Genomic DNA, 22,820 nt, shown 5'->3' on the forward strand with positions numbered 1-22,820 from the left:
CGTAAGGATTTACACCCTCGGAAACCCTGTACAGGGTCGCTATGGGTCGGAACCGACTCGACGGCACTTAACAACAACAAATATATATATATATACACACACACACACACACACACACGGGGGGGCTTCAAAAAGTTCACAGAAATGGACTTTTTCCCTGAACATTTTGAATCCCCAATAATATGTATGTTTTATATAATTAATTATACATATACACACATATAGGAGTCCTGGTGTGTGTGGCGCTGTGGGTTAATGTGCCAGACTGCAGAGCCATTTGAACCGCGAAGCTGGTGGTCGCTATGGGTCGGAATTGACTCAACGGCACTTAACAAACAACAAATACACATATATATGAGTCCTGGTGTGGCGCTGTGTGCTACTGTGCTGAACTGCAAAGTTGGCTTGAACCACAAAGTTGATGGTTCAAGTTCACCAGCTGCTCCTTGGATCGCTGTGAGTCAGAAATGGCTCAATGGCCCATAACAACAATACTATATAGATACAGCCTATGAATAAGTTGCTTACATAACTTTATAATGTTGCTCTAAATATCTAGTTGGCCTCATTACCACCCTTTTCTATCATCACAGACACCTCAGCCTGCTTCTTTTTGATGAATTTTCACTGAGAGAGGAGAGAGAGGAAGGCCACTCACTGTCCAATGATTTCCTTCCCTGCATGCACGTGTGTTTGGCATCCTTCCTTCCCCCATGCCATCTCAGACATGCTATTTGAGGAAACTAGAAAGGGAGAGTCTAGTGGTTTAGCTGCACTACTAACACTGGTTTCGTCTCCTCCCTCCGCCTCCCAGCAAACACCTGTCAGCGCAATCAGTACCGCTGCAGCAACGGGAACTGCATCAACAGCATCTGGTGGTGCGATTTTGACAATGATTGTGGGGACATGAGCGACGAGAGGAACTGCCGTGAGTCTTGGGCATGACTGAGTCACAGATGCTGAGTGTTGAACCAGCTCAGAAGGCTGGCCAGCTTGGTGGCAGAGGGCATCTCCCTGGGGTGCTGCTCACCACAGATTGCTGAAGACAAGTTAAACTGATGGGACTTAAGTAACTGAGAAAGAAACCTTTCCAGAGCCAGTTACAATTTCTTTCTCTGTGTATGTTATGATTTTTAAAGGGTTAAGAAGATACAACCCCACCTAAGCAAATGCTCATTTATAAGATGTTTGTAAGCAAACATCTCATGGAGTTGGGCAATCTGAGCTTTAATCTTGGCCCTATCACTGCAATACACTGGGTGACGTTGGGTATGTGACTAGATGAAACTCTTTGATTTGTAAATTAATATCCAGTCAACTGAGAGATGGCAAACAGTTTTTATTTTATATGCTGTTCCCAGCATTGATATTGACTGCATACCAGGCTCGGAAGAGAGGAGTTTTAATTGATTAGTGATGCCTGGAGTTCTAATTGATTAGTGATGCCTTGTGTGTCCTGGGTTGTGGAGCATGATGTGTGTGCCATGTGGCTGTCTTCTTGAAACTGGATACTTTCTAAGGTCTTAACTACTAAAGTGAAGTCCCTGAGTGGTGTATATTGTTAAACACTGCTAATTAGAAAGTCGGAGGTTCAAGTCTACCTAGAAGTGCCTTGGGAAAAAGGCCTGATGATCTCCTTCTGGAGAACAAGCCATTTAAAACCTGATGCAGCACAGTTCTTCCCTGACACACCTACACTGTTGAGTCACAGTCACTGTGTACTCTGACACACATGGAATCAGCAGCTGGTGTACTTTAACTACGAAAGTACGTGGTTTGGTTTAGCAAGACTGGAAGACAAGCTGCTGGTGATAATGGATTACTTACCATAACTTGTAGCCCTCTGTCTTGCTTTTTAATAGCTTCAACATCACCTTATAAGGAAGTGCTTCTCCTAGTTAGCAGTGCATTCATCTGTATATTTATTAAGTATTCTTTGTTTCCAGCCCCTGCCCTCATGCGTCCAGAAACTAAATTGACAGAGTAGCATGATGAATTCTATGCTGGGGAAGTTCTTGTACATATAGAAAGGGCACCCAAATCAAACTTAGGTGGATATTAATGAAGAGTCCTCAAGAGTGAGTCGAGTGAGCCAGGCACAGGCAGAGGGAAGAAATCTTTAGGCAAGGGTGTAGTATATGTGAGTACCTAGAGGTCAAAGTATGTATTATCTGGACAGAAACCTGGGAAAGTTCTGTGTGGGTTACCAGAGAATATGGAACCCTGGTATGACACTCTAGGGTAAACACTGGATTGCTAGCCACAAGGTCAGCAGTTCAACCCAACTGCTCCTAGGGACCTTAACAGGGTTGCTGTGAGTCGGAACCAACTTTCCAGCACTTAACAATACCAATCAGAGAGTATGTGTAGTGGCGTAAAATAAGGTTGTGTGGACAAGGTCCAGATCGGCAAAGGCCTTCTGAGCTTTTAGGAAGTTTGGACTTTACCAGATGAGCATTTGGGAACCACTCATCACTGATGTGATATATAAGATTCTAGCTTTGGGAAGATAGGTTGTGGACAGGCCGGAGGCTTCTCTCAGTTTATCATTGGAAATCTATAAGCTCATTTTCCAATATGCATTATGAAAATCGATTAATGGGTGGATCCTGATAGTCACCTGGTCTCTGGTGTATGTACAGGGTTAAGTAAAAAAGTATTGCTACTAGGATTCTAGTCTATACGTGCACTGGTTTATCTCAAACAAAATGTGTTTAAACATGTCTTTGCTATCAATGGATGGCTGCAGACTAGATTTCTCAGCAATACACTTGTCTTAATATTGTTAGGGAGCCTGCAAACCAAAAAAAGAGAATGGTCCAATTGAAATAGTAGTTCCTAAGGGAATATGTTGGGTCAGTTAAAGTCAAGGTAGAGAGATCAGCTCAGGTGGTTATAGTGACTGTTTTGGAGGAAACCAGAGGGGTCATGGAGGAGTCCTAGATTAATGCACTGGACTGTAAGGTCAGCAATTTAAGCACACCATCTGCTCCTCAGAAACCCTATACAGGGTTGCTATGAGTCAGAACTGACTTGACAACAACAAAAGTGTTGTCTTGATAGATTTTTCTCAAAGGACATAGGATGATCATGGGAGCTTATGAATTTTTAAGAAGATGGAAAACTGCATTGATATGAAAAAGTCCAGGAAAACTGCACTGGGGAATTTTTTTCCATCATACCAATGCATCTGTTCTATCGTTTGAGGGTAGCAAGGCCTGTCCTATAAGAATTCCATTGAGAAACCTTACTGCATCCACCCAACAGCCTTGATCTTGGCCACATCCGACTTCTTTCTGTCCCAAACTCAAATAACATTTAAAAAGAGACTGATCTGAGTCCCTCAAGGATGCCAAAGCTTCACTTTGACATGATATAAGTTAGAGTACAGGATTCTTCAGGGAAGGGTTGTTCTTGTTACATGCCTCGGAGTCAGCTCTACTCATAGTGACCCTGTATAGGGTTTCCAGGGAGCAGCTGGTGGGTTTGACCTACCACCTTGCATTTTATACTACAGAGTGCACCAGAACTCCTAAGGAAGGGAGGTTGTGCCATCAGTCAGTTCTGACTCATAGCCATCCTGTATAGGGTTTCCAAGACTTTAAATCTGTGGGAGCACAAGGTCATGTGTGATGAACTGCTGATCTTGAACTGCTATCCTTGTGGCTTGCAGTCCAATGCTTAGCCTACAGAGATACCATACTCCCGTTGGGAAGGATTAGGCTAAGAGTTGGAAATGCTACCTTCAGAAGTGTGTAGACCTAGATAGAGATGTTGAGACGCACTAGCATCACAATTTGATATTGTTTAATACAGGTTTCTGTGATTTTGTAGCAAGACTTTTTGAGTTACCCTTGTCTTTGGCCAGCCACCTATTGAACCTGTACCAGATCCATATGCCACTTAACCCAGTAAGCAGCTTTAGAAGGAGGCAGTTCTTTGTACTCCTCTGAGCCCTGCAGTAACCTTTCAAGTTATTGAATATTGTTTACCAAGATCTTTCCTTAGCCATTTTCCTTTGGCTTCTGTGAGTCTCTTTCACATGGAGAGAGGCAAGCTTACTGAATGGCAGGATGGCTAAAGCAAAACAAACACAAAAGCCAAACCAGATGCTACCGAGTCAATTTATTTATACTCATGACAACCCTGTGTGTGTCAGAGTACAACTGTGAAGTATGGGACTGGTGCCGACCTTTTCCTGGTTTGGTGTAAATTCCTGGTGAGATTGGCCTTCCTGAGTCCCTGACACTGGATTTCTAGTCTTCTCTCTCCCAATTCCAATGGACTCAGGTCGGGCAAGTCAGACGTGTAGAGGCCAGGAGATGAGGAATGCAGGGGCTTAGAAAGTAGTGCTTACTTTCCCAGCTTCTTTTTCCAAGGGAGTGAGCAGCAGAGGGAGCGGTGCTCTTCCAGTTGGTGAGGGTCCATCCTGTGTGGGGAGGGGCTGCAGGAGAGGAACTGTGTTGGAAGTTAAGGGATGAGACACCGAAGGGAGATGAAGGGAGACAAGGGAGGGATGTTGTCAGTAGATTTCCCTGCCTTGTGAACAGACTCCTCCAGCTGAGTAGTTGTTAGGCACTCAGGGTTCTGGTGTGAACCCCTGCAGTCTTGTCATCTTTGCATTCATCCCCTTCCTCCCACCACGAGCTCAATTACAGAGAAGAAATGGAGCCTCAAATAAGAGCTGCCGGGGATGTCTAACAGCAGTGATGCCTTTTGGCTTCTCATTTCACTGCACACCCACACCCTCCATCCCAGGATTCTGTCTTGTCACATCAGCCCTTCAGCTACTTCCCTACAACTTTCCTTGGCAGGTTTTCTCCAGGTCTAAGGGATTGTGCTTAAACTCAGGAAATTTCTATGCAGAATAGAGAACAAATCTAACTCTGTACTTACCCTGGTGTTGGAGGGGGTTGCCAAGGAAGACAATTGGGCATTGGTTTCAAGCCATTCTATTTCAACCGTATTTTATAGGCTCTGTTCCCAACTTTGCTTTTTATTTATCTTCAAAGTAATAGTATGAGCTAGGTCTCTTCTCTGGAGGTACAGATGGTTACAGCTAAGTCTTAAGGGGTCGAATCAAAATTTTGATCTGGACTTTGTGACTGGTCACAATTGCTAGGCTACCTTCTAATATCCTCAGTTTATTGTTGAGGAAAGTGAGGCGCAAAATAAAACCAGACCCATTGCTATCAAGTGGATTCTGATTATATGGCACAAACCGGAACACACACATCTGTACTTTTGTGACCTGTGTTTAGCCAATCGAATTCGATAAACTCTGGATGGAGTAAAGTACAGGTGCTCCACTGAGTTTCAGAACTGCACATCTTTATCCAAGCAGATGGCTTCATTTTTCTCCCACGGATCAGTTGATGGATTCAAACCACCAACGTTTCATTCAACAGTTCAACAACTTAACACACTGCATCAACAGGGCTCTTTCATTGAGACTCAGACAAGTGTATTTATGAGAGAACTTTTCTGCAGCCATCCACTGATCACAGAGACACGTGTAAACACATTTTATAATACACCCATGCATGTATGAACTGGAACCTCTCTGACAGTACTTGTCGACTCACCCTCGTATAAAACACTGGTCGTATGTGCAATTGGGCTCGCTTCCCTAATGGCACCTTTCTAGATAAAGGTTTTTCTGCCACTTACTTCAGGAGGAACCTTTATGTTTCCAAGCCTTCACATTTGAAGGGATCTTGGGTGATAATCAAGTCCATCTCTCTCTTACTCTCAGAAACAGATAGCAGTTTCTCACTTTTCTGAGCCCTGTTCTGACCTAGAAGCTGTTCATGTTAAGATAAGCCCTTATCTTCCTTGCTTGTGAAGTTCAAGTTCTCATGCAGTTCATTCCTGTGCAAGTCTAGATTTAATTTCTGTAGCTGAAATTAAAATCTGCCTTCTTTTGGTTTTGATTGAAATTCGTTTTCCAGAAATATGTTTGTGTGTCAGAAGACTTTGCTCTACCTAACTGGGATTCCTTACTTTTCTCCCCCCATTCTAGCTACCACTGTTTGTGACCTGGACACCCAGTTCCGTTGCCAGGAGTCTGGGACCTGTATTCCCCTCTCCTATAAATGTGACCTGGAGGATGACTGTGGAGACAACAGTGATGAAACTCACTGTGGTAAGAGAGCAGTGCTAGCTCTTTGCTGTTTATCACGGGGATTCAGTTCCATTGGAAAAATGTGATCCAAAGTGAATGGAAACATTGGATTCATGAGCAGAAAAGATGGTGCCTATTTTTTTGGTCATCTTCTGTCACATATTTACTCTTTGGTTAGATTTGTGTTCAAATTTGTAAAATGAGGGCGAGGACCCTGCTTTATTTTTGAGGGAGTCCCTGGTGGTACAAATATTTAAGGCGCTCTGGTACTAATGGGAAGGCTGGAGGTATGCATCCACTCAGAGACATCTTGGAAGAAAGGCATGGGCTTGGTTCCAGAAATCCAGCCATTGAAAACATTGTGGAACACAGGACTACTGTGACACACATGAAGTCACCATGAGCTGGGGTCAACTCAATAGCTAGTGGCTTGGGATTTTTGGCTTTACCTTTCAGAGATGGTATAAAGATGGAAGATTTCCAAATGAGGTTAATAACAGGTATATAGTGATGCCTCACACACCTGAGTAACTGGTTTTTGCCTTCTTATAACATATATTGGAGGTGCACGGTGGTCTATAGGATAAGCCTGGCTATAGGATAACCACAAGGTTGGCGGTTTGAGCCCACCAGCCACTCCACAGGAGAAAGATGAAGCTTTCCACTCTCACAGAGGTTTGCAGCCTTGGGAACCCTATACCTGATTGCTGTGAGTCGCTACTGACTCTATGGCATTTGACAACAACAGCAACAAGACACATGTCTGTGCTTTAGCCAGTCTAATTGAGTGAACTCTGGAGTCAGCAGATGATGAGGATTATCTATTTGGAGTTAGCATTGATTGATCATGTCTTTCCTGAATGGAAATAGTTTATATTTCGAACACTAGTTTGTCAGAATTGTAAGACATGATAGAGATTCTCTAGTTCAGTTATTGTAATTTTGAGATTCAATGACTAAGCCCTATATGGTTAGATTAGTTTATGACAGAATACAAAGCAGGAGCCCATTTCTCCTGTTTTCTAATTCCAGGATCTTTCTATTGCACACACTCTCCTGTCCATTCCGTGAGGGTCCATCCTTGTCAACAGGCTTGGGTCCTAACGTGTAGCTTCTGCCTGTCTACAGAAGAAACATTATGCAACACACACACACACAGTGCCCAGACTGAGGGCATCTTACGCATTGAAGGGAACTGAAGATGGAGTCTAGCCACTGTCTCAGACATTGTGATGAGCCCGTGTGGCACTCCTTCTCCCTGTCTATGAAGGCATGGAAAGTTCGGCTATGGGCAGGGCTGCTGACTGGGCAGCGGCTACTCTGGCTCAGAGCAGTGAGGTGAGGGAGTTGGAGCTGCTCATACCTGTACATAGACCTTGAGGTAAGGGATTCAGGGCTGCTCACACATACGTGTACATGATTAATCCAGCTGAACACATCCAGGGCCACTTTCACACACAAGATTCTTCTAATCTGAAGGAATTTTGGGGGTTACATCATTTTCCCTCATTTTGGTAAAAATGAAAAGTACCTGAAAATGTCTCTTTGGATTCACAACTGTTTCTTTTGATTACTACCATTTCTTTCCCAGCACGGTATGTGTGCTCTATTCCAAGTCACAGCTAAGTTTACCACAGGCAGTCAGAAAGTTCACATACTACATACATGTCTCTGGTACCATCTGTTTCACACACTGGATGCAGGTTTGGCCTTTGAACAGTGGCAGCCGTCATCCAGATCTTTATCATTCATGGCCTGCTCTTGCCAGTTTATCCTGGATCCATCCCAAAGGCCCAGTTAGTTCTTTTCTCACCTATAGTCTACTTCATTAGTCTCCAGATAATTTCCTCATAAAATACCTGAATCACCAACTTAACCATCCCATGACTTTATAGCCCTACTTAAAGGTCTCTTCATCCATGCTGTCTCTGGGAAATCAATGATCATGGGTTCATCTGTAACTTTTATGAGCTACAGAGAAAGAATTCTGAGCTGCAAGGGCAGGGCAACTTGGGTAGCCACTGTGGGCCCCATGCTAGCTACTCCTGTTTTCTGCGGATCTTGAAAATTCAGCTCGGAGATTTTGTGGTAATAGTATCCCAGGGGCTCACAAAAGATGCTGCCAGTACTGACTTCTTCCAAGTCTTAGGTTGCACTACTCCATTGGGCTCAGGCCCCCACCCTTCACCTACAGGAAGTCCCTTACTTGTCTTTCTTCTCTTCAGAAGCTTAACATTCATTTCACTTTCCCTGAGCTGCTCCTGTTGACCAGCACACCGAGAGCTCGCCTTGCTCCTTTTTGAAAGCCACAGACACTGTCTCTACAAGACTTCTGTTTTTCCCGGGGGTCTGCTGGCCTAGAGCATTGCTTCTTAGCTTGTTCACATTGTAGCAAGTTTGTTGTTGCTGCGTTAGCATCGAGACTCATGGCGACCAATGTGCAATAGGATCAGAAAAACCTATGGTTTCCATAAGGTATTCATTGGCTGCTTTTCAAAAGTAGATGTTTCTTATACCAAGCGTGAAAACTGGTCATATTTATGGAGTGCACTGGACTAAATGAACAGAGTTGGTCTTTCTAGAGACAGCCAGCTATAGGAGGCTGCGAGTAGTGATAGCTCTGCTTACCTGTAACTGAGTTTGGAAACTGTTCTAGATTTCATATCCCTACTTAAAGGTTTCTTCATCCCTATTATCTCTGAATAATCAGTGCTAAGGGGTTCATATCTAGCCTTTATGAAATTTGATACCACTGGTAGAGTTCTAAGCTGCTGGGGTCATTGGTTTAATGTTGTATGGCAGGGTTTTGTTTTTAAACCTCTCTGTTTCTGTCTCACCTGCAGAAGCTCACCAGTGCCGAAGCGATGAATACAATTGCAGCTCTGGCATGTGCATCCGCTCTTCCTGGGTGTGTGATGGGGACAATGACTGCCGGGATTGGTCTGATGAAGCCAACTGCACTGGTCAGTACTTCCTGAATTCTGTTCAAGACCATTTATCTGTTTAGGCTTGACTAGCATCACAGCCTTTTAAATCCTGACTCTGAGAATTGTCTCAGACCTTAGACACCAAGTTCAGTGTTTTACAAAGAGTTGGTCGATGATGCGATAAAGAGCTTGTGCCAGAATGTAATTTGATGCACTACTTCCTTCATTGAGAAAGTCTTGCAATGACATAAAGGCCATCTGAACTACACAGAATCCAGAACGATAATACTTGGTTTACATTTGGGCTCAAGCTTCTTAGGACCAGAGCTAAACAGTTTACAAACTGGTGCCTGGCCTGAAGACCACACTTTGAGCAGTACTGAAACAATCAGTGAGAATAAGAGAGCAATGCTAGGTGAATGTAAGTTATAGGTAATGTAGTAATTCTTCTGTTGGATGGTAAATTCACTTACGTTCATTGTGTTATTTTTATGAATGAATGAATGAATGGGGCCATGTACATCTGGTAGGGTAGGAGAAATAAGGACTTGGAGGAGAAAGGAATAAATGAGGCTTCCTGATGAGTAAATTCTCTCTGCAATCATTTCTCAATTTGTCATGCAGTTCTTGCAGATGTTTAGTTTAGCCATTGTATGGACAGGGCAGATCTGCTCTTAAACCCTAATACAGGTTTCATTTTACAACTCATTGTTAGAGTCTTCTCAATTGCCTGGTGTGGATTATTCATCCTGGGAATTATTGGAATGGCATTTGAATCCTGTGACTTATTCTCCTTTGCCTCCATATTGCCCCAAAGATTCCCATACTATTGGGCATCTGGGAGCTCAATGCATGCCAATTAAATTGTAAAAACAAACATAAGAAAGAAGATAAATCTACTACCAAAGGGAAAATGTCACACATCTCAAACTCAAATATAAATAAGTTTGGATTATGCCTTGGCTGCAATTTTGCTTTTGAATGTCAGCGGTGACCTTGTCCTTTATTCTTTTGCATTCTGTACAGTACCCAGCACATACGTACATGCTCAGGGAACAACCTTTGTTGTAATTTCACCCAGTTGTATTATTGGATGCGTTTGGTTTAGAGGCGACCTCATTTGGCCTGATAGAGTAAATGGATCTCCTCAAATGCCATTTTTGTCTCACAGGATGCTTTATGACGCTACCACCACCCCCCACCCCCCTATACACACCCTTGTAAATATCAACCAATGTCCTTTCTGGCCCTGTCTCAGTCTCAGTATTTCTGCTCCTAGCAAAGAAAATGTCTATAAACATGTTCTACTAAGGAAGGAATGGAAAAAACAACATCAGTGAAGGAACTGTCATCAGACCAGGAAATGCGTGAATGCTATTTGGAAGTTTGGGGTTCAGATAATTAGTTAATAAATTATAGGGAAGTGTTTGGGCATTTCAGTTAGTAAACTGCAGTCTGATTAGAACATCTGGGTAACAAAACTGTAGTAGCATGTGCTGACCCTGCAGAATGACTGAGCAACTTTTTAGTTTCTTTGGGTGGGTTTGTTGTAAACTCCTAGTTTCATCTTGGGGTTCCTTTTGGCAGAACTCACTGGGAAACACATACAGTCTTTACTGCTCTAATTGTTGGTCTCCTAAACCTTTTAGAGGTGATTCCTTTTCTCTGTCCTCCCAAAATAGACAGCGGTCAGATATGAGCTCATTACGATGTGTGACATGATACTTTGTTTCCCGTCCTAATAAATTAAGCTATTGTCACAAGGGCAAAGAAAATAGGTCAGGGCCAGCTGACCTCCACTGGGCGGCAGCTCTTGGGCCCTTGCTATATCAAACTTTTTCTTTGCTGTTCCCTCCCCCTTTTTTCTCCCTTGGGCTTGTTTGAGTCGTCTTCTTTTACCCTCAAGTTGCTTTTGTAGTTACACATGATTCTGTTCTTTTAGCTATTACCTTTAAAATGTTTATTATTATTATTATATATACATTATGCATACAACAGAGCATGTAATATTCTATCAGTTTCTGTCTGTATATTTCAGCAACTTTGATTACATTCTTCAACTTGTGCAAATTATTGCTATCTTTATCCAAATTATCCCACCACATTAAACAGTCATTACATTCTTAGCAAAAACCCTCACTTTCCCATTTGGCCCCTGGTGGCCATTAATAGTTTATGATTTCTATATAATTGCTTATTTTATATAAGTGGTATTATACAGTGTTTGCCTCTCTGTATTTGACTTATTTTGCTTAGCAAAATGTCCATCCGTGTTGTGGCATGCATCAGTACTTCATTCCTCTTTGTGGCTGAATATATTCTGTTGTCTGTGTACACATCATATGTTGCAATATCCTTTCCTCTCTTACACAATTCAGTATCGTTTTCCTCTCCTAAACAACGCAGTAACTTTAGAACTCTTTGAATACCATCTCTGCCATGTTACTAGTATTTACTAATTTCAGTTTTGTATTTTAAACTTCCTGAAAATTGTCATTGTTGCTGTTATTCCTAAATAGTTCAACTTGTTTGCTGGTGCATTCCTATTTAGCAGCTACTTTTGCATTTTGGGCTCAATGCTTCCCTGTTGTATAAATCCCTCAGTAGTTCTTGTAGGTGTCTACAAGTGATAAACTCTGTCAAAGCTTTGTTATTGAGAGCATGACTCTCTTTTCACCCTCAACCCTGAATACAAATGTGGTTGGAATTCCACAACTATTTTGATGGAGTTATTACATTTCTTGTTTTTTTGTGTGTTGATTTTAATTCCGCCGTCAGAATAATAACAACAGTGGCTAACTAAGTTCAGGATTTTTAAAATATAAAACTAAGATATTCTATTTTTAAATCCTGCTTGAGACTTGTTTTCTTTCTAAAATCTGAGGATTTGTATTTTTCATCAATTCTTGGACATTATAGGTACTGTTTCTTCAGCTATACCAATTTACGCCTGTGTTTGTTTTCTCCTTCTGTATTTACTTTTAGCCATTTGTTGAACTGTTTGATTCAGTTGCTTTTGTCTCCTAGCTCTTTGTATATTTGTTGTTGTTAATTGCTGTCAAGCCTGTTCTACTCCTGTGGTTAAGTGCCGTCAAGTCAATTCTGACTCACAGTGACCCTGTATAGGGTTTCTGAGGCTTTAAAAATCTCCGCGGCAGCAGAAAGCCACATCTTTCTCCTGAAGAGTGGCTGGTGGGCTCAAATTACTTTACGTTTCTCAGTCCATTGCTTATTGTCTGCAGTCACCACAACTCATAACAACCTTGTATATGGTTTCCAAGAAGTGTCTAGTGCAGTAAAATCACTGACCTTGTGGTTAGCAGTCTAGTGCTTATTCTGCATCACATACCAGGACTCCTTCTTATGTTTACTGCGTGAGTTACTTTCTCAGACTTATCTTCCAGTTCAATAATTGTCTTTTTAACTGAATCTGCCTACTGTTTAATGCATCCTCATTGAGATATATTTTTTATTTCCAGAATGATATTTTTTAAAACATTTTTAATATCTAAAATATGGTTGTTTATTAAATCTGCCTGTTATGTTTCAGTGACTTTTCTTTATGCTTCATGTTTCTTTTTCTTAAAACATTAACCATTCAAGCTGTATTTATATTAGCATTTACTTTTGCTCATGCACTCATTAGCAGTCCTGTGTTTTCAAAGAAACGGGGCAGCGCTTTCCTTGTTATAGTAACGAATTCATCTGTTCTGCCTCACTTATGTTTGGTTAATGCTGGTGTGGTACTGTGGGTTAATGTGCTGGACCACAAGGAGGATTTTTACTGCATGGCCAGTTGTTCATGCTCACCTGCTACTCCTCGGAAACCTAATACAGGGTTGCTATGCGTTGGAACCGACTTGATGGCCCTTAATAACAACAATGCTTTGACCAAGTGTTCTAGTTGGCATGCTGAGTTCAAGTCAAAGGAAACATACACATTTTTCTACTGTGGAGCCACTGGTGGGTTCAAATCACTGACCTTTCAGTTAGCAGCCAAGTAGTTAACCAGTATACAACTAGGGCTCCTCTAAGTCATAAGATGATCTTTACTAGAGACCCTGATATTCCAGTTCCGTCTTTGTCTATCCCTTCAGCCCTGCCGTTAGTCACAATGTCTTGCAAATAATTCTTTTACTTGCCTAAATTTTTTAGTCTAGATTAAAGTCAGTATCTTCCATTCTTCCCTGTAATTAAAACTGAAAACAAAAAAACATGTATTACTTACCAGGTGTTCACATTATGGGTTAGGTGTTGGGCTACTAGCTACAAGATCAGTGGTTCAAACCCACCATTCACTCCTCAGGAGAAAGCTGAGGCTGTCTGTTCCTTATTAGAAAGATTTACAGTCTCAGAAACCTTATAAGGGGTTGTTGCGAGTTAGAATCGACTTAACAGCAGTGTATTTGGTTTAAGTTATAACCAGTAAGTTACTCAGAAGACAGGAAAACCCCCAAAAGAGACATGTAATAAAATGAAAAACCTCAGAGTTATGCATTCCAGTCATACTTTGCCACTTATGTGAAATTGTACTAACCAATTACTCTTTCTGAACTCGCATCTGCCTCCAAGAATTGTCATTTGGAAACTCTGTTAGCACTCCAAAATTGTTTTCAATTAAAAAGGAAATGCGTAGGCTGAATAATAATAAGTAGATTCGAATGGCAATGGGCTTCTGCAGTTTTCTATTCTGTAAAAGTGAGCACAGGTCTGGTGAGGAATCTTTTAAAAGGCTTTCAGACTTATGAAACCAATAAGTCAAAAATAATTTCAGGCGATGGCTGTTAACTCGGGCAAGTGCTCATGTAACATGCGTGATACGTTTATTCTTCTAGAGAGAGAAGTGTATTTTAAAAAAAGATGTTTAATGGGTTGTGAATACCAAAGGGTGTCAAATATTGAAACTTCCTCTAGTTTTATTTGCAGGCTGCCATGGATAGCCTCAGTTTTCACAGAAGATGACATAGGGAATGTATGATGACTTTTTTTGTGTGTTTGAAAAATCAGGTTATTTCTATTTCTGACCATTTAAAAAATAGTCTCCAATTCAGTAGAAATATGAGAGAAATGTAAGTCAATTTCCTCAAACCTTGAGTCGCTTATTACCAGCTGTCTCAGTTGAATAAGTTAACTGTAGTTTGTGCTCAGCAACCCCTTGTGTTTATTTTGCCTCCTGCTGTTCTGAAGACATCCAGTCCACAGTAACAGAGAGCTCATCTATCTTGATTATATTATTTTATGCCAATTGTAAATAAGACCTGTTTTGGCTTTCACTCAGCAAAGAACAGACACAAATAGCTCTCTGTCTAAGAGGAGGAATGGGGAAATCCGATGGAGAAGGTGATTGGTAGTGTTGGTGGGATTTGAGGCAGATATGCATTTGAACTAGTCTTTGACCAGAGTTTTGAGATGTTTTTGAATCACTTCCAGGTGGCTCCAACTCTTGTGTACAAATGACGCTGTCCATTGGTAACAATGGCTCTCTGTTTCATTGCTCCCTTTTTCTTTTAATGACTGTAATGTAATGGATACCATGTATTGTTTGCTGTGCGATACTGCTCTCCCCTGCACAGAAACTTAGGAAATTCTAAGCTCTGAGGGCTTTTTTTTTTTCTTTAAAGGTTTTTATTGTGGGCTGAGTGAAAGTTTACAGGGCAGATCATCACTTTTAAAATCACCTGCTGTCTGAGGAGAAATTCAAACTCTTCAACTCATGCTTTAGTGCCTAGTTGTTACTGTTGTTTTTAAGCCAGTTGAGTCAGTTCCGAATCACAGAGACACACTGTATAGGGTTTTCAAGGAGCGGCTGGTGAGTTTGAACCACCAACCCTGTGGTTCAAACCAACCTTGAGGTCAAGTGCTTATCCTACAGCACCATAGTTGTTAGTGTTAGTTGCCATCAAATTGGCTTGGACTCATGGTAATCCCATGTATAAACGGAACAAATGTTGCTGGTCCTGCTTACCCTTCATGCATGTTGGCATGCCTGGTTCCATTGTTACACTGATTTTTATTTTGAATGCCTGCCAACCTCTGGGACTCATTTTCCAGCGTTATATGGACCAATAACCTGTGTGACCCATAAGATTTCACTGGCTAATTTTCTGAAGTAAATTGGCTTGCCTTTCTTAGTCTGTCTTAGTCTGTAAGGTCCACTTTGAAACCTGACCACCGTGGGTGATCCGGCTAGTATTTGGAATATTGGTGACAGAGTTTCCAGCATCACAGTAATACATAAGCCACCATAATTCAACAAACTGACAGATGGGTAGTGAGGGGGATTACCTAGCACTGTCTTTTTTTGTTGTTGTTTCAACAATATGTTTCGGTGGTTGATGAAGGGAAAGAAGGTGAAGGAGGGATGACCGTTTTATTCTCCTATTTTGTTTGCAGCCATCTATCACACCTGTGAGGCCTCCAACTTTCAATGCCACAGTGGACACTGTATCCCTCAGCGCTGGGCCTGTGATGGGGACACAGATTGCCAAGATGGTTCTGATGAGGATCCAGTCAACTGTGGTAAATATAAATACTTCTGCCCCCACCCTGAGCTTCACCTGCATCTGCTGCTCAGGGAAAGGAGGGACAACAGATATCCTGGGCCAGGACGTCGGGACTGTTCTGCTATACTTGTGCACTCTTGCTGACAGGACAACAGCCAGTCCCTCTGTTGCATTGCCACATGATACACGTTGTCAGCTACCATTGAGTTCGCTCCAACTCAGGGAAACCTTATGTATAATGAACAGAACGCTGCCCAGTTCTGCGCAAGTTTCATGATCTTTGATATCTTTGAGCCCAGTATTGCGGTTAATGTGTGGCTCCAGCTCAGTGTTTCTGCTGACCCTCCACTTTACCAACTATGATGTCCTTTTCTAGATTGGTCTTTCCAGGTGGTGTATCCAAAGTAAACCAGGCAGACTCATGCTGTCCTGGTTTCTAAGGTTGTATTTCTATATAATGTGTTGGTAAGGAGTGTAAAGACAGTTTCAACTCAGTGATTGTGTATAGGGTTTCCGTGGAGTGGCTGGTGAGTTTGAACTGCCAACCTTAGTATTAGTAGTCCAGTACTATCCTACAGTGACATACCAGGACTCCATATAATATGTATGAGGTGCATTTTAGAGCTTGATGGATAAACACTGGACTGTTAACCATAAGGTCAGAAATTCACCCCCACCAACTGCTCCTTGGAAACCCTATACAGGGTTGCTATAAGTCAGAACTGACTTGATGGCACTTAACAACAACAATTCTTAAGCAGGCAGTTTGTCTGACTTTTTTTCCATATCAATATGTTTCATAACAGCCTAGAAGAAAGGAAATGAAAACCAAGTAATGTACCCAGCCTGCTATCTGCAGTCACATTTCCATTGTTCTGCCAGAAATCAGCCAACAGCTTCTGTATAAATAGCGCATTTTATGACTAACAGTACTCTGTTATGGTCCTTTGGGAAAATAGCTCCACACTCCTATGCTAGAGTGTGTTTAGTATAGTTATTTGTGAAAATTCTGAGCTATTTAACCACCTGGAAAAGGATATCCTGCTTGGTAAAACAGAGGGTCAGTGAATAAGAGGAAGACCCACAAGGAGATGGATTGGGACAGTGACGGCCCAGTGGACGCAAGTGTAACAACAATTATGAGGGTCGTGCAAATCCAGGCAGTGTTGTACTTAGGGTCTCAATGAGTCAGAACTGACTCGGTGGCACCTATAAGCAGCAACAACACAATAGAAAATAACCACAAACTAGCAGTCACACAAAATTACACAAGAGCTCTCTCTACACAAGATATTTATACGGTTCTGTAGCCTTACCCTTTTGCCATGCACTCCAGATTGTCGTAAGAGTGTGGTCATTGTCTGAATATTTTGTATAGTCTACTCCTGTTGTATCACAATATTGAATGTTGTTAATGTGTTGTCCGGTCAGTTCCAACTCATAATAACCCAGTGTATAACAGAACGAAACTCTGCCTGGTCCTACACCATCCTCATGATCGTTCCTATGTTTGAGTTCATATTGTTGCAGCCACTGAATTTTCCTATTTTTTCCTGACCCTCTACTTTATCAAGCATGATGTCCTTCTCCAGGGATTGGTCTCTCCTGATAGCATGTCCTGAGTACTTGAGTTGGTGGCTATGAATAAGAACCAACTCTCTGGCACTTACCAGCAACAGCAATGTATGACGGTAAGTGAAGAAGTATTTCTGCAAAATTGTTGTTGCTAAGTGCCACTGAGTCAGGTTTGACTCATAGTGACCTGTATAGGATTTCCAAGAGCAGATAGTGGATTTGAACCACTATCTGCTCTTGGAAATCCTTGAGGTTAGCAGTCAAGTGTTCATCCTACCAGAGCTATTGCTTCTCAACGTATCCTCCATCTAGCTCTACATACTTTGAAGACAGCTTTTCCATCTCTTTAGCCCAGAGTCCTGGTGTAGCTCTGTGGGTTAATGTACCAGACTGCAAAGCTGTTTGAACTGTAAAGTCAGTGGTTCAAGCTCACCAGCTGCTCCTTGGAAACCCTGTGCAGGGTTACTATAGGCCAGAATTGACTCGGTGGCATTTAACAACAAACCCTCCCCTGAAGAATTCTGTGCTTTTCAGTCTATATTACATTGACGGCATTTTTAGCATCCTCGAGGAACTCAGATATTCCTTTAAAATGTTCTTTGAGTTGGGAATGAAAAAACGTTTGAAGAGGCAAAATTGAGATTGGAGGTTGGGTGGAGTATGGTTTCCCAGTGAATTTCTGTAAAATAGGACAGTCCTACCTTCCCTTGAAGAATGAGCGGATGCATTGTCGTCGTGAAAAATGCATCTTTTTCTCACCAATGCTGTTTTCCATTTTCTTAAAATTTATTCATAATAAGACCTTGTTATCATCTTGTGTCCTTCAAGAAAGCTTATCAAGATAATCATTTTGGAATACCAAAAAAGAGTTGCCATAACTTTCTGAGCTGACCTCTCTGCTCTGACCCAGCAGATCCCCTCAGATGTCACAGTTTTGATTGGACCTTTTTCTGTAAACAGCTTAACAAGACTGTTGTAAAGTGCCATCAGGACAGTTCCAACTCATCATGATTCTGTGTAGGGTTTTTGAAGAGTGGCTGGTGAGTTTGAACTGCCAACCTTGCAGTTCAAACCAATCTTCCTATCCAGTGCTTAATCCTACAGTGCCACACCTAGCAAGACTAAGACATGTTTAAACATGCTTTGTTTGGAATTAACCTGTACATGTATGAACTGGAATTCTAATTGCAATAATTTTTTACTTTCCCTTTTGAATTCACTTCATGTTACTATAAATTTAGTTTATTTAGTCACTCCCTACTTGGACATTTGGGTATTTTTAGTTTTACATTTGCAAGCATTCCATGGGGCGATGTTTGACCTCCTCTAACTTCACAAAGGGGAGGGAGAATTAAATTCACCATCAACCCAAGGCCTATTCCTATGAGGTGTGGAGGTCAGACATACCTCCACCTTCCAATCAGTTCTGACACCAGCTGTCCTACCCAAGACATTCCTACTTCTCTGTTGGGTTCAATAATTCATTGTAATAGTCACACAGAACTCACCAGCTATACTTGGAACTATAGGGTTTAGTTGGTAGTTAACAGGGTACCACAGAAATAGTCATGATGGAGTTCTTCCATTCAGGAGTGTCTCTTCTCAGTTGTACCCACAGACATACCTCTCTCTGGTCTTCGACATCTTAGTCAAAAGGCCCTTGGCCTCTGGCCTGCTTAAACAAGTGTTACAAAGCTTTTTTAGCATTGCCGATACATGCCGGAAGAGCACTCCTCTCCACTGCAAGCATCAGCCTGCAGGAGCTCATCTGTAGCGCTGTGAGTCAGCAAAACTTTCTTCCCCAATTAAGTACCAAGAACCTCTGTACTCCACAAGCAAGCCTTCTGCCAAATGGCACTCAGCTTCACTGGGTCTGTGGGCCACAAACCCACTCTTCTGACTTGTGACCTTGATTTTGCTGCTGGCATTCCTGCTGTCACTGCTCCTCAACCATGTCTCTGGTGTCACAGCCCTTTCTCCTGGATGGAGGATACTCGCCACAAGGATCTTGAGGCCCAAAGGACGCGCTACACTCCTGACTCTCTTTTCTTACTGGTAGTAAGATCCCCTCTCCCCGATACTGGGATGGCGCATTTTAAATCCAGTGGGATGGGAAAACTGACCAGTTTTGACCAGTCTCCTCATTAGAGTCCCTGTGGAGCTGTGGGTTAATGCACCAGACTGCAAAGCCGTTTCAACTGCAAGATCAGCAGTTCAAGCTCACCAGCTGCTCCTCGGAAACCCTGTACAGGGTTGCTATGGGTTGGAACTGACTCGACAGCACTTAATAACAACATATCTTATTTGCATCGTCCCACCCAGTCATTTGATGGGAATTACAAAGACTACAGCTTGGGGAGTCAGAGCAAGTAATTCACTGCTCTGCAGCACTGTTTTATATAGTACAGCTATTCATAGCTTAGAAATGACTGGCTTGTTTTTCTTTTGAGATATTTCCTGGGATATGGAATAGGGAATTACTAGGTCAGAGGTTCTGACCAGTTTTTACGATTTTTAATATTTCCAAGTGATTTTGCCAAATGTTTCTCCAGGTCTAATACTACATTTTCTTTTTGGTTGTTTTCACTAATTTAATGGATGTGCATTTATCTTATGCAATTTTCATTTAGACTTTATTTTTGTGCTTAGTGATATTCAGCGTTTCTCTAAGTGAAAATCCAGTTGCTGTAAATTTGACTCTGACTTGGTGATTCCCATATATGCCAGAGCAGAGCTGTGCTCCATGGGGTTTTCAGCACCTCCTTTGTGGAAATAGATCACCAGACCTTTCCAGACACCACCAGCTGGCTCTCTCTCACCTTTTGCTCAGCAAACGAATGCAGCAGCCATTTGTATCACCTGCAGGCTCCTTTCCCTAAGTAATGACTCGCATTTGCTACTTCTCTTTCTGGTTGTGGGCCCTTTGACTAATTGCTTCGAAACAATGACTGATGACAAGGTTAAAACACTGGTGACTTTATACCTAGTTCCCATAAAGCTGTTCTACCAAGAGCTGGGTTTACCAAGGCTTACAGATGCCCAGTAAGGACTGATTTCAAAGCTTAATGTCTGGTTGTAACACTGCTCAGCAGGAAAGATGACCTAGTGCTAAGACTCTTGGATAAGCTTCAAGTTAAACTTGGTTCTGGTTTCATTTCCCCAGGACCTAGTTGCAAAACTTCAGTCCCAGTGATGTGAGTAAAAGGACTTTATAAAATCAGTGCTGGTTTCCATTACTCAGGATTCATGTACTCCTTTTTACATCCACTGAAACTTTTCTTCTCTTTAAAAAAAAAAAATGTACTTAAAAAATAAAAAAGGGTAATGCATTCACATGGTTTAGAACAGAAGTAGCAGAAAAAGGTATACAGTAAAAAAAGTGTTCTCCTTAGCTGCTAGTTCCCACCCTTACTTGCATCAAACCATAGTTGTGTGTCCTCCCACATTTTTATGGATAAAGAAACACATTTCTATATGCTCTATGTTCTCCCATTTTCCACAGATAGTAGTATAATGTGCGTGTTGTTCTTCACCTTGTTTTATTCATATAACTAGATATCTAGGTCATCTTTTTTACATAGAAACATTTTTTAGTGTCTATAGCATTCAATGTACAATGACTCTTTAAATAGTTCTCTATTAATGGGCATGTAGGTAGTTTCCAATCTGTTACAAACAGTATTACAATGAATAGCTTTGTACATATACATTGTTTTACTAATGTAAGCAAGGTACATTGCCAGAAGTGGAATTGCTGGGTCAAACTACATATACATTTGTCACTTGGGTAGCTGGTGCCAGATTGCCTTGCTGAGGGGTAGTCTGCATTTATACAACCCCACCAGCTTTGTTTGTGCATGCCTGCCTGTCTCATTGTTGTTTTTCTCTGTTCTTTATTTCTTTTTTGAAATTTTATTGCCTTTTTTTGGTTTCCAGTCTCCAGTTTATACACATCCTGCCCAGTGGCATTGGTTACTGGTGTCACATTCTCTTGATATCTTCTCTGTCATTGAATTTTAGAGAAGAAGTGTAATGGGTTCCGTTGCTCGAATGGCGTTTGCATCCCATCCAGCAAGCATTGTAATGGTCTCCATGACTGCTCAGATGGCTCCGATGAGCAGCATTGTGGTGAGTTCCCCTACCTCCCCAGCAAGGACCCCACATATATTGAGTTGAGTCCTTTCACTTCCTCAATACATGCTTGTGGCCAGCTTTTAGGCACATTGACCCCTGGGTGCTTGGCCAGAATTCTGAGAGGCTGATCATGGCAGACATGGTTTGTATAAATGGGAGAAGGCAGAGGACAGGGTGACATCATTGTGGAATGTGTTCATTTGGTGTTTAGTTCCACCAGTCTTTGTAGTGTGTGTCATACTATGGTTACTTGCGTGTTGCTGTGATTCTGGAAGCTCTGCCTCTGGTATTTTAAATGCCAGCAGGGCCACCATACGTGGACAGGTTTCAGCTGAGTTTTCAGACTAGGACAGACTAGGAAGAAGGCGAATCAGACTATATCTGAATGTTTAGTTGCTGAAAACCTTATAAATAACAGTGGAACACTGTCAGCACCAGAATATTGAATATTGAAACATGATGAAGAGCACCAGAACACTGTCAGATATAGTGCTGAAAGATAAGCCCCTCAGGTTGGAAGGCGATTAAAATATGACTGGAGAAGAGCTATCTCCTCAGAGTAGAGTTAACCATGATAATACCAATGGAGTAAAACTGTTAGAACCTTCATTTGCTCATAGGCCACAATTCAAAATGAGAAATAGCTGTGAACAATCAATAATTGGAACATGGAATGTACGAAGTATGAATCTAGGAAAATGGGAACTTGTCAAATAAAAATGGAACACATAAACATCAACATCCTAGGCATTAATGAGCTGAAATGGACAGGTATTGACCATTTTGAATCTGGCAATCACATGGTTTAGTATGCTGGGAATGACAAATTGAAGAGGAATGGCATCACATTCATCCTCAAAAAGAACATTTCACAATCTGTCTTCAAGCATAATGCTGTCTGTGATAGGATAATACCCATATGCTTACAGTGAAGACCTGGTGTGGCTCTGTGGTTTAATGTGCCAGACCTGCAAAGCTGTTGGACCTGCAAGGTTGATGGTTCATGCTCACCAGCTGCTCCTCGGAAACCCTATACAGGGTCGGAACCGACTTGATGGCACTTAACAACAACAACAGGGAAGACTAGTTAATATAACTAGTATTCAAATTTACCTAGCAACCCCTAAAGCCAGTGATGAAATTGAAGAATTCTATCAACTTCTTCAGTCTGAAATTGAGCATATCTGCAACCAAGATGAATTGATAATTATTGGTGATTCAAATACAAAGGTTGGAAATATGGCCTTGGTGATAGCAATGATCCTAGAGATCTCATGATAGAATTCGGCAAAACCAATGATTTGTTCATTTCATATACCTTTTTTAAACAGCATAAGCGATGACTATACACATGGACCTCACCAGATGGAATACACAGAAATTAAATTGACTAAATCTGTGGGCAGAGACAGTGGAAAACCCCCATATCATCAGCCAAAAAAAGGCCAGGAGCAGACTATGGAACTGCGTGCTAACAATGGGGGTCAGGCTTGCAGGGTATATACCCTTTGGTTGGTTGATGATGCATGGAGGGGATTGTGATCATGGCAATGAAAT

General features: G+C 41.7%; 1 protein-coding gene across 1 annotated transcript in view; it reads left to right on the top strand.

The window, feature by feature from the left end:
• Nucleotides 1-22,820, top strand: part of SORL1 (sortilin-related receptor, L(DLR class) A repeats containing) — a 236,220-nt gene that overhangs the window by 159,301 nt on the left and 54,099 nt on the right. The window contains exons 23-27 of the mRNA XM_006833925.1: nucleotides 815-928; nucleotides 6,023-6,145; nucleotides 8,968-9,087; nucleotides 15,445-15,570; nucleotides 21,150-21,257. Coding sequence (XP_006833988.1) covers nucleotides 815-928; nucleotides 6,023-6,145; nucleotides 8,968-9,087; nucleotides 15,445-15,570; nucleotides 21,150-21,257 — 591 coding nt within the window. The remainder of the gene's footprint in view (nucleotides 1-814; nucleotides 929-6,022; nucleotides 6,146-8,967; nucleotides 9,088-15,444; nucleotides 15,571-21,149; nucleotides 21,258-22,820) is intronic.

Source organism: Chrysochloris asiatica, unplaced genomic scaffold, assembly GCF_000296735.1.
Source record: "Chrysochloris asiatica unplaced genomic scaffold, ChrAsi1.0 scaffold00008, whole genome shotgun sequence".
Taxonomy (NCBI): domain Eukaryota; kingdom Metazoa; phylum Chordata; class Mammalia; order Afrosoricida; family Chrysochloridae; genus Chrysochloris; species Chrysochloris asiatica.